Source organism: Mesoplodon mirus (genome assembly GCF_964341445.2).
Source record: "Mesoplodon mirus genome assembly, chromosome: 11".
NCBI lineage: Eukaryota > Metazoa > Chordata > Mammalia > Artiodactyla > Ziphiidae > Mesoplodon > Mesoplodon mirus.
In genome coordinates, this window is record NC_138987.1 from 27,511,907 (window position 1) to 27,525,217 (window position 13,311).

Sequence of the window (13,311 nt, forward strand, 5' to 3'; positions counted from 1 at the left end):
ACTGAGAAACACAATGTCACCAAATGTGCCAGGAATCCATCCATCTACCTACCACGAGTTGAGTAGAAGTACCCAGGGCAGTCGAATGGATAGTCCTTGTGAAGGACACCAGCACTCCTGCCTGTCCAGCAGGCTCACGTGAGTTGTCTTCCTAGAGCAGGTTCAATACCAGTTCTTCAGCAAGTCCAGGCTAAAGGAGGGTATGTGAGGGACTTCCCTGGCAGTCCAGTGGTTAGGGCTCCATGCTTCCACAGCAGGGGGCGTGGGTTCAGTCCCTGGGTGGGGAACTAAGATCCTGCATGCTGCACAGCCAAAAATAAAAATAAATAAAGGGGAGGTATGTGAGAGGCAATCTGAGTGATTTATTTAAAATGTATTTCACGAGATAGGATTTCTGCTATTAGTAATAAAACATAAACATGATTCTGCATCTGTGCCAGGCAATTATTTTTACATATGTATACACTCTTTTTTCATATTCCTTTCCATTATGGTTTATCACAAGATACTGGGTATAGGTCTCTGTGCCATACAATAGGACCTTGTGATTTATCCATTCTCTATAGAATAGTTTGCATCTGCCAATCCCAAACTCCCAATCCATCCCTCCCCTATCCCCCCACCCCCTTGGCAACCACAATTCTGTTCCCTATGTCTGTGAATCTGTTTTGTGCCAGACACATTTTTATCAACCCCAATTTTACTCCAGTTGGCTATACTCTGATAAGGTTTTTCACTGAAACATTGGAAGATGGCATAAGGGTTAAGTGCTCCAGCTATGAGGTTAGATAGGGGCAAGTTTGAACTGGGTCTTTTCTTTGTTTATCAACTATTTGAGGACCAGTCACTGCCCCATGGCTTACTAGCTGTTGAACCCTGAGCGTGTTTCTTTGTCCCTCTAAGCTTCAGTTTCTCCCCATCATTGCTCCACAGACAGCAGTAATTGTCACCCACATCACCACCATCATCATCACTGTTGAGTGCTTGCTTTAGTACACAAGTCAGGCCTTGACTGACTTTAAAGCTGAGTTTACTTTTTAGATGGGACTGTACTGAGAGAGAGAATGAGTCTTTCCATTTGAAAGGGACAATTTGAAGATCAAGGGGTTCCTTGAAGAGAGAGTATTCTGGCTTACTAAGAAAAGAGAAAGTACTGTCACCCCATAAACTTATCCAAATGGGAAACCCTAATGTAAAGAAAATCCTGCTTAAAAGAAGTGTAGATATGCCCTAACCATTAATGGGAATTAATTCAAACAATATCTAAGAGTGGCTTTTATTACTTCACAAAGAACATTCTAGTGCTGTTTTGGTTCATAATGATCACCAAATGAAAGCTGCCCGTAAAAACAGATTTTGTTTTCTATATACCACTGTACAGTATGGGGAAGAGCAATGACTGATCAAGGAATCATAAGGCCACTAACTGACAGTGTGACCTTGGGCAAGTCACTGGACTTACCCCCACCTCAGTTTTCTCCCCACTAAAATGAGGATGATGATACCTCCCCTACTTGTCTTTAAGGTGGTCAAGATCAAATAAGATGATGCTTTTGGAAGCGTGCATAACCATATATTGCCCTGTAAATGTAAGCTTTCTTCTTATGCAGCCTTTACATATTTCAATGAACTTAGAAGTAGTTATTTCCCCACCACCCGTAACCTAATGCTGGGCCCAGGGGATAAGCTGTGGGATGACAAAGAAATAGGAGAAGTGGTCCTCTCCAGCAAGGGGTTTTTAAGTGGAGAGAAAGACAACAGAATGTGCTCCACTGTCCAACCATAGGGAGAAGTCGAGAAAAGGAAGAGAAATGAGTGTGGTTTTGTGGACGTGGTGTTACACAGGGTGTTGAGGTGTGGATAGCCAAGGGGAGGGGAAAGAACACTCCGATGAGGAGAGGCAACAAACCAAACACAGGTAAGAACAGAAATGTCACAGGAACACGCATTTATGGCCTATGATAGTCTAGATACTGGACTAGGTGATTTGTGCGTGTTAGATCACTCAAGTCTCAATAACCTGCAGGGTGGTTATTAATATCCCCCCTTTACAGATGATGGCAAAAAATAAGGAATTCATTCAAGACTGTATGCTTAGCAAGATACAAAGGTTGATTCTAAACTTAGATCTTCTGAGCCTCAAGTTCAGTGGCTCCTCATCGTACAAAGCTGCTGCTTCTTAAGCTTGATGGGGAGATGAAGGAAACTTGAGAAAGAGGATTATATCCATGAAGGGATCAGCACCAGGGTCGTGGATGAGGGATCCTGAAGACAAGGCCAAAGTGTATCTGTGTCATTCATTTTAACAGTGAATTCTCTGCCACCTGATGTTGCCAAGTGATTATTTCTAGTGTGTCTGTGATTTCTCACAAGTCATTCATTCAAATGTCCATTGACAGATGAATGGACAAAGAAGATGTGGCACATATATACAATGGAGTATTACTCAGCCATAAAAAGAAACGAAATTGAGCTATTTGTAATGAGGTGGGTGGACCTAGAGTCTGTCATACAGAGTGAAGTAAGTCAGAAAGAGAAAAACAAATACCACATGCTAATGCATATATATGGAATCTAAAAATAAAAATGGCACTGATGAACCTAGCTGCAGGGCAGGAATAAAGATATAGACAGAGAATGGACTTGTGGACACAGGGTGGGAGGGGGAAACTGGGGCGAAGTGAGAGTAGTATCAACATGTATACACTACCGAATGTAAGGTAGTTAGCTAGTGGGAAGCAGCAGCATAGCACAGGGAGATCAGCTCAGTGCTTTGCGATGACCTAGAGGGGTGGGATAGGGAGGATGGGAGGGAGGGAGACGCAAGAGGGAGGGGATATGGGGATATATGTATGCATATGGCTGATTCACTTTGTTGTACAACAGAAACTAACACAGTATTGTGAAGCAATTAACTCCAATAAAGAGCTATTTAAAAAAAGTCAAATATTTACTAAGCACTACTATGTGCTAAACACTGCTCCAGGTGCTTAAGGTACAGCAGAGAACAAGATAGGAAAAAAATCTCTGCTCTTACAGAGCCCACATTCTAGCTGGATTATCATCGGAAGATTGCAAACATCTTTAGAGCAGGAACTGTATGCTTCACAGCGTTTAGCACCCAAACTAGACTATTCCTATGGAATCAATGCTGAAAGAATATTCTTGAGACCTATTGATCTATGATCAATTGAACTTGAATAATCTGCTTACAATTTCCCATTTGAAAAGTGTACCCTGCAGTATCCTTCAGTTTTCCCACTTGGATATGTGTAAATAGTGACATTGCTCTACTTTGCTAGACTCCAGACTTGAGATCAGTTATGGCAAATGGGTGGTATGAGCAGCACCTTCCCTTGCCCACAGCCGAGGAAGACATTGCTTGTTGATTCCAACACTCCTTGCAAGATAAGACGGAAAGACCCACCAATCATTACCAATCAAGCTCATTGCCATTCCTGCCGTTTCATTTACACGAAGCTAATGGAGAAGATTGGCCAACCCAGGCTCTGCTAATGGGACTTGATTTTTTTTTTAATGTTTTCACAGGCAAAAAGATGTGATAAGAAGTCTCTCCTTACAATTAGGACTGAGTGCCGATCCTGCTCACTCAACTTTGGAATGAAATGCCCAGATGGTTACACCAAAATTACCAATGGCACCATAGGGATCCGAGATTGCAGGTACTCATTATGAGAAAATGTGTGTGCTGGAGTCTTGGAACTCAAAGGATTGTGAATCCAAATTGAAACTTCCCAATTCAAAAACTACAAAGCATTTCCATGATTTTCTCTTACTCTAAGGTTACATTGAACCCAAACTTCAGTAACTTACAACTATGACCTTGAGTCTAAAAAATATATTACAATTCATGTTTTCATACAAAATTGCATAAAAATATTTTGCCTTCATCTTGCCCTTCTTTATTTTGAAAATCTGGGGTTTGTTTCCTTTGGAAAAGGTTCTAGTCAGAACATGTTAAAAGCCTTGGGTCTGATAGTCATCTTACAAACTAGCTATGCACCCTGATACTAATTAGAACCCAAAGAAGGGAGACAAAGGAGTTACAGCTTTCTTGCATTGTATGTGAGTGTAGCATTCTTGAAGCCCTCTTAGGATTCACAACTCTCATAATCAAGGTTAATCCTTGCAAAGGATGACAAGCAGTTCTGCCCACCAGCTCCTGGATGCAGCCAAGCAGCTCAAATGCAAACACAAATTTTAATTTACTCAGTCTACTAATTCAAAAATGAGACAGTGCTCAATGAGTTTGTTTTTAATTCAGGGGTGAAGAATTAGAAGAATTTTGTATAAAATGAAACCATTAACACTGTTATATCACACTGTTTTAAACTCACGTTTGCTTAATGCGACTGTACTATATCCTAAAACCCCAAGTCATCATTTTTAATAGAAGTTTCCCAACATTACCTGGCCTGGAATTAGCAAGCATATACAGCAGTTAACCACTTAGCTACCAAAGTGGGCACACATGTGTGACCAGATTCCCTGAGAAAGTACATCAGAAAGCTTTGGGGTTCAAGGTTAAAATTATATGGGGACTTTACTGAGAACTTTTTATACTGATTTTTTTTTCATGACCGAAGTGCATACTTGGTTATGTATCCCACCCCACTTTCCCCCCACTTCCCAAACACACAGCAGATAAGATTATTGCATTCAGGCTGTCTGTTTTAGAATTGAGAACTTTGTACTTCAGCTATGCTGAAACAAACCCAAGACTGGCTTTTTTATATAAATTTTTTAATTGTAGTTGAATTCCAATGTTGTGTTAGTTTCAGGTGTACAGCAAAGTGATTCAATTATAAATATACATATATATTATTTTTCATAGTCTTTTCCCTTTTAGTTTATTACAAGATACTGAATATAGTTCCCTGTGCTATACAGTAGGTCCTTATTATTTATCTATTTTATATATAGTAGTGTGTATCTGTTAATCCCAAGCTCCTAATTTATCTCCCCCCTCCCACTTTCCCCTTTGGTAACCATAAGTTTGTTTTCTATGCCAAGACTGGTTCTTGAGGAGACATTTTGGTTCTCTTTTGGGCTCCCCCTGTCCCCTTGTTTGTGAAGAGATGTCCCTGCCAATATGCTCAACCTTTCAAAGAAATCATCAACTCTATCTCCAACTCGACTGCCCATAAAGCCAGTAAATCTTTGGTGAATCAGCTACATTCCAGGGGCTGGTTTAGGAGTACAGCCTTGAACTCACCGTCACACTATTCTTAACAGCCCAGTAGTAAGAAATGATATTCATGGCTCTAGATACACTGAAGTCAAGTCCTAGAATAAGTCATCCATACAGAGATCCCTGTAAATAGACAAGCATTTAACTTCTGTAGACTAGCTATTCCAGAACTATTCCTCAGCTGGTACAAAAACTGTTCTAAGGAACTCACGATTATATCAAGAAAACCGTGGCAAATATTGCTCACTACATTACAACACCTCTCACAGAAATTTTCTATCTAAGGTATATGCAAAAAATGTGCAAATCCTGAATGGTCAGTTTATTTTAAACCCCCAGGTACTGTGCATCACAAAACTCCTGATCTTTCCCTTCCTGCATTGGCTGCTAGGACACTCAGTGACAAGTCTGAAGCCCACCTCTAGCATGTGCCTAGTACCTAGCATCATTTCTTTCATCTACTAACTTCACTTCTAACATTTTAGATATTTCACCCTTATTTTCATCCTTCCCTGATTTTTTCATGTTTCTTACAATTAAGGATGAATCATGATTATGCTTTATTTTATCTAGGAAGCAAAATGTGCTCAATCTACATATTTTAAAATATAGGCAAGTATAAAGACCTAAATAAAAATCTATGGAAATCTTGCTGCCCAGAGTTCACTGCGCTGCCCTAATTATGGGTTAATGTCCTCTCTTTACCCTCCAAGGTACACCTTTGAGGTCAGAACATACTCGCTGTCTCTCCCTGGATGCCGCCATATCTGTAGGAAGGACTATCTCCAGCCTCAGTGCTGTCCAGGCTACTGGGGCCCAGACTGCATGGGTAAGTGGCACAACACTTTCCTTTGATGGTATTTGGTTCTCAATGTCTCGTTTTACAGAAAATCAAGAGGAAGGAAGCCTGGTAAAAGAGAATGTTAGCATCTTTTTCTAGAAATTTCCATTTCCGTCTATATGTAGAAAATCTTTCTAGCCCTGTCAGCTTTTATATCGATATCTGCTTTCCTCCATTTAGAGATCTCTCTTTAAGACAATTCCTTTACAAGTCAGAAAAGGGGACAATTGAAAGGATATCCATTTCTATAAAAAAGATTATTGACCATAGAGAGGAAGTAAGACTGCTGGGCTACTATAACCTCAATACAATTTTCTTTAAGAAGATATTTGATTACAATACCTCAAAGACTGTAGTTATTGTTTAGCAACCAAGATAATCATTAACTCTTCTAAAACTTTGTCTTAGGATGTAATATCAAACTCTGTAATGGTTAAGTTCCACTGTAAGAAAAACCACTAGCCAAACCTGAGTCAATGGTATAGTTAGACTCCTCTGGTCAAGCATAGCATTTGTCAGCTGAAATTGAACTTCTATCCTGATTAAAGATGTTAACACTTAAGTAGTGACTAAGTCCCTGATATGACATGCAAATTACGTGAGATCCCTTTTGGGGCAGGAGTGATAGTAAAAATCAGGCGTTTTAATCATGAATTTACCATTTGTTTTCCATCTTCTAAGATGTAATGAAAACATCTCCTTAAGGCTCTAAATACTTAAAGGGAGAGATTACTTCTCTTTTGCTTTGTTTTTCTTGTTAAAACAACATAAGCAAATTGTACACAGCTTGTAAAGTTTAGAAAGGTATGAAGAAAGAAAAAATAGTGACCTGTATTCTGCCGCACATAGAAAACTATAAGTAGTTTGGCTTATTTCCTTGGTCTTTTTGTTTTCCATATGGCTTCTAAATAGTTGAGCCCACATTATATGCATAATGTTTCCTCCTGTTTTTTAAACTAATGATTAAATGAATAATAGCATCATTTACTCCATATTGCTGACATTAGATAATAGACAAGTAGTTGGCCTATATAATGATTTAATTCTTAAAGCAAATCTTTAAGTTAGACTTTTTTATCCCCATTTTTCCTATGAGGAATCTGATTTAAAGATGCTCTCTGTCTCCTTCGGGCTGGTAAGTGAAGCAAGTTCAAGTTCAGGGCTTCCTGGCACCAAAGCCTGCTCTCTTTCTACTCTGTCCCACTGCCTGGAGCAGAACTTGTCTTTAAAAAAAAAAAAAAAAAAAGAGAGAGAGAGAGAGGTAGAGTCCCCAGTGTATTTCTAATTTCTCTTTTTTTCTGTATTTTGTATTTTATTTTTTCCCATTTTTAAATTGTTATTATTATTTTTTATATAAATTTATTTTTATTTATTTATTATTTTTGGCTGTGTTGGGTCTTCGTTGCTGCGCACGGGCTTTCTCTAGTTGCTGCGAGCAGGGGCTACTCTTCGTTGTGGTGCGCAGGCTTCTCATTGTGGTGGCTTCTCTTGTTGCGGAACACGGGCTCTAGAGTGCGTGGGCTTCAGTAGATGTGGCACTTGGGCTCAGTAGTTGTGGCTCATGGGCTCTAGAGCACAGGCTCAGTAGTTGTGGCACATGGGCTTAGTTGCTCCGTGGCATGTGGGATCTTCCCGGACCAGGGCTCAAACCTGTGTCCCCTGCACTGGCAGGCAGATTCTTAACTACTGTGCCACCCAGGAAGCCCCCCATTTTTTAAAATTGAGGTATAGCTGCTGTACAATATTATATGTTACAGGTATACAATATAGTGATTCACAATTTTTAAAGGTTACACTCCACTTATAGTTATAAAATACTGGCTATGTTCCCGGTGTTGTACAATATATCATTGTAACTTATTTTATACCTAATAGTTTGTACCTCTTAATCTCCTACCCCAATATTGCCCCTCCCTCCTTTCTTCTCCCCCACTGGTAACCACTAGTTTATTCTCTATATCTGTGAGGTTGCTTATATTCACTAGTTTGTTGTATTTTTTAGACTCCACATATAAGTGATATCTTGCAGTATTTGTTTTTCTCTGTCTGACTTATTTCGCTGAGCATAATACCCTCCAAGTTTTCATCCATGTTGTTGCAAATGGCAAAATTTCATTCTTTTTTTATGGCTGAGTCACATTCCATTGTGTATATATATATGTACACCACATCTTCTTTATGCAGTCATCTGTTGATGGATACTTAGATTGCTTTCATATCTTGGTAATTGTAAATAATGCTGCTATGAATATTGGGGTGCATGTCTTTTTAGAATTAGTGCTTTTGTTTTTCCCAGACATATACCCAGGAGTGGAATTGCTGGATCATATGGTAGTTCTGTTTTTATTTTTTTTGAGGGACCTCCATACAGTTTTCCACAGTGGCTACACAAACTTACATTCCCACCAACAGTGTACGAAGGTTTCCTTTTCACCACATCCTTGCCAACATTTGTTATCTGTGTTTTTTTTGGTGATAGCCGTTCTGGCAGGTGTGAGGTGACATCTCATTGTGGTTTTGATTTGCATTTCCCTGATGATTAGCGATGTTGAGCATTCCAATTTCTCTTTCGATTGGTAGGTCCCTTCAGCCTTCCCTGTCAATGTCTGGATTATGCTCCTTACCCTGGAAAGGTCAAGGTTTTGGGGTTTAGGATACCCTGGCCCTTCTGTGTTAACCACTCTGCTCTGTTTCACCCCAGCACATTGACACTTCATGTTTCAAAGCATTTGTCACATCAGAATCAAGCGATTAACCCAGAGTTCACGAAATTTTTTAGCATCAAATAGGGTCATGGTCACATCCAGTTCATATAGTCATCAGGATAAAATTGAATTTTTTATTTGCTTTTCTCTTTCTAACCCATGGAAACTAATGTGATCTTAAGTTAATTAGACACGGCGTAGACAAGAAAAGGCATTGTCTAAGATGCAGTAATGAAAGTGAGCACATCCAGCGTAGTGAATGACGGAATGACTTGCTGCTTCTCCAAGTCTCCTTAGCTGTCCAATGCGGGTAAAAAGTCCTACTCGACAAAACTCTAGGAGGAATTTTTTTTTTTTTTTTTTTTTTTGCGGTACGCGGGCCTCTCACTGTTGTGGCCTCTCCCATTGCGGAGCACAGGCTCCGGACGCACAGGCTCAGCGGCCATGGCTCACGGGCCCAGCCGCTCCACGGCATGTGGGATCTTCCCGGACCGGGGCACGAACCCGTGTCCCCTGCATCGGCAGGTGGACTCTCAACTACTGTGCCACCAGGGAAGCCCTCTAGGAGGCATTTTCAAAACTCAATATAGAGGAAAGTACTTAGCAGAGTCTATAACATAAAGAAGGCACTCTGTAGACATTTTATGAATAAATGAATGAGCGAATCACAATCAAAACAGACCTCTGATCATGAAAGGCAAATAAAGTGACTCCCTTTCCCTGAGCCCTTCTTAAACAGTGGATTACTCGAAAAAATAGGCGCAGCCAACGGGATTCAGGATCTTCAGTGGGTTTCATGCATCACACTGGGCTATGCAAAAACTGTGCACTACTCACCCCTACAGTCAAAGGAGTCTGCAGGATTCCTTGAATGTTCAGGCCTTTCCTTGTGATAGGTCTTGAGGCCAGAGAAGCAAAGTGTGAAAACCAAGGCTGTCCTCTCACTGGGGCAAAAGGGCACGTCCCTTTATCTTCATCTCCCAAACATACTAAATGTCTCAAAAGACTTCCTTCCTTTGGCTCAGGAAAGAGATAAATACTTTACTCTGCCATGTACTTCACTTCTCCCATTTTGTGGTGATGACAAGTGAGATCTTGGCTATCGCTTTACATTTCTGCAAGGATAAGCCCATTTTGGAGTTGCTGACGTATGTTCATCTTTCTTTTGGAGGAAGCAGAAGCTCTGGAATAGCCTTCTTTCCAAGTCAAGGGCAGAATCCACTTCCTTTTTGATGCATTGACAAAGACATTCACATTTAACACCTCTGGGTTACTTTTTAAATTATTTTAACAGTACCTTATTCAAAACCAGAAAACTCGACGATCAATTCTGAAAACTTAGAAAACAAAGAAAAGCACAATGAAAAACATTACTTATCTTCTAAAATTAGGAATAAGGCATGAATTCTCACCTGAGGAAAAAATATGTCATCCTGATGTAAGGAAGGTGTTTCTACTCAGGTTTAACTTGCTTTTCCCTCATTAAAACTTGTACAGCTTTGTCAGATCTGCATATGGGAGTCTCATATGTGTTTTATTAGCACAGAAACATATTTTTAACCTTGACACTTAAATCACATTTGAACAACCAATATTCTGTTTCAGAGGTAATACTTTTTTTTTTTTTTTTCTCTCCTGTACGCGGGCCTCTCCCTGTTGTGGCCTCTCCCGTTGCGGAGCACAGGCTCCGGACGCACAGGCTCAGCGGCCATGGCTCACGGGCCCAGCCGCTCCACGGCATGTGGGATCTTCCCGGACCGGGGCATGAACCTGTGTCCCATGCATCAGCAGGCGGACTCTCAACCACTGCGCCACCAGGGAAGCCCAGAAATACTTTTTTAAAATTTGAACATCCCAGTTCTTTATTATCCCACGGTGAACAGTAACAGATCTGTGCAAAAACTCAGAGTAATGGAAAAAGAATGTGGGCGGAGGGTTACACAGAAACTTGATTGTGGCCAAAGCAATCTGATTATTTCAGAGGGAAATGGTCTTGATGCTTTGTGAGGTCAGTGTCATCAAATTGTGCACATTTAGTTTTTTGCATCATGTTATTTGCATTTTCAGACCTCTTTTTCTTTCCTCTTGTATGTTCCCTGCCGTTCACTGCCTGGGTTGAAAAAAATGGACCAAATGGATTTGAAACCACTCTGTGAGGCGTGTCTTTTTTGGCTCTGAGCGACAAATAGTGCTGAGTTCACGTGAGGAACCTATTTTCACAACAGCTTCCCAGGCAGACAATTCCAACCAGAGCTATCAATGGAATATTTACCGTTTTTAAAAACCAGGACATATTTTCTGCCTGGCACTGTGCACCAGCCTTTGAAACAAAGGTGGTGACACTAGTAACCACTTCTGGAGTTCCTGGGAGATAAAGTTACAGGGAGGTCCCTGGCCCCTTCCTGGCCAGGAAGTTCATTATCTGCCTTTAAAGGAACAGAACAGCTGATGATTTGCTGACAGCTGGTCAGGGGTAAGCCTCCTGCGTGAGCAAAGTCACGATGCAGGAGACCCCCAGAGTAGCAGTGACCAAAGGGAAGTGTGATAATTATTGAAAACAGCCTTATCAGCCGCTTGAGCCCTCCACCAGGCCTTAGAAACGTGCCCTTAGAACAAATTCTGGAAGAGCTCTTTCAAGTGTGGTTGCTGAGAATGTCAGTTGTTACCATCTTTTTTGCCTGATGGGGACCTGAGGTGATAGAAAATGATTTGAGAAGCAGGAAAGAAATGTACACTTTGACTTTAAAATTTTTACTTTAAAACCGAACAAGTGGTTTTCATAAATTGTTAAAGCATTCAATCTAGGACAACAAATGAAGGACTCTCCATACTCTCACATTCCTGCTATCTTTTTTCCAAAGTTCCTTCCAGGCTTGGCCAACTCATAAAGATCGAGCATTTCTCGAGCCCCTACTGCTTGCTGCGCATAATCAGCTATATGACAAGCCCAGTCCGTAACCCCAAGGAGCTCACACACTGATGAGGGAGAGGGACACAAAAGCAGATGAGGAGAAACAGTCACACCTGAGAGTCCAGGTGAGGACTCTGGGGCTTTGAGAGGTTTTGCAGCTCGCCAACGAGAGCCAGCTAATAAGTGCAGAGCGGAGTAGGAAACAAGGGCCGTCTCACTGCAGAGCCCCAGCTCCAACCTGTCCCTGTCTCCTTACCCAGATACCTGGTTGTGTGGCCAAGTCAACTGCTGGGAAGGCAGCCTGCCCCCCCACGAGCCTGCTCCTGGCAAACTTGCTTCCATTAGCTGGGTGCCTGTCGCTGTCTGGAGTTGATTCCGTGACACCTGAGTTCCCCCTAGCTCCAGTCTAGCCCTGAGGGGCAGTGTGGTTTTACAGTAAGATTGTAGACCCTGAAATTAGATTGCCCGGCTTCCATTCTCAGCTTTACCACATTCTCCTTCTGGGACCTTGCAAGTTACTTCCCCTCCCTGCCCAGTTGCCAGCTTTAGCAAATAACAATGAAGGATACCCAGTTAAATCAATTGCAGATAAGCAACAAATATGCTTACAGTCTTTGGGACATGCTTATTCTAAACATTTATTCATTGTTTATCTGCAATTGAAATTTAACTGGCATCCTGTATTTTATCTGGTAAACCAATCTTTCAGTCTCCATTTTCTCATGTGTAAAATGGAGATGGTGATGCTGATAAGACTACCTCCAAAGGCGGTGCTGAGGATTGAGTGAACTAGTACCTGTAAAGAACCTAGGATGCGCCTGGCAGATGGTAGGCATTCAGAATATGCTACTTACCATTTCTGTCTTTTGTGGTGCTCAGATCACTGACTGGCCTCTTTACTTCAGGAGGTGTGTCTTGGATTGGTTCTATATTCTAAGGGACTGATCTTGTATAGCCTGGCTTAGTGTTAAGGACTCAAAATCTTGAGTCAGGCCTGATCACGATGGTAGTTGCAACGGTTACCAACCCTGTGATCTTGGGCAAGTTCCTCACCTCTCTGAGCCTCCATTTTCTTATCTATAACCCAGGGAGGAGGACGAGAATGGTGGCTTTCTATACGGTTGTTGTCAGAATGAGACCATGCATGCAAACTGCTTAGAAATAGTAAATGCTCAACAAATCCTCTCCATCTATTATTGAGCTGATAACTCTCTCCCTACTCAGTTTGGTAAGGACATTTCTGTGCATCTCATTTTTTATGTAGCTTATGATCCCTTGGGTTTATTATTTTTCTTTGCACCACTGTCTGCCTTTCGGTGGACCCCATGGGTCACCCTGATGCCTCAGGTCAAAGCAAAGGCCTACCCCTCCAGGAACGTGGGGACAGTAGGGACTTAGTCCACTAAAGCTGCTATAACAGAATATCATAACAACAGACATGTATTTCTCATAGTTCTGAGGACTGGGAAGTCCAAGGTCAAGGTGCCAGCAGGTCCACTTCCTGTTGCGGGCCCTCTTCCTGGCTTGTGGACAGTTGCCTTCTCTCTATGTCCTCAAGTGTCAGAGAGAGAGCTCCGGTCCCTCTTTCTCTCATAAGAGCTCTAGTCCCATCACGGGGTCCCCACCCTCATGATCGCGTTTA

At 41.5% G+C, this 13,311-nt stretch overlaps 1 protein-coding gene across 1 annotated transcript in view; it reads left to right on the top strand.

Annotated features, from left to right (window-relative positions):
- Nucleotides 1-13,311, top strand: part of STAB2 (stabilin 2) — a 155,126-nt gene that overhangs the window by 677 nt on the left and 141,138 nt on the right. The window contains exons 2-3 of the mRNA XM_082635128.1: nt 3,550-3,683; nt 5,926-6,041. Coding sequence (XP_082491254.1) covers nt 3,550-3,683; nt 5,926-6,041 — 250 coding nt within the window. The remainder of the gene's footprint in view (nt 1-3,549; nt 3,684-5,925; nt 6,042-13,311) is intronic.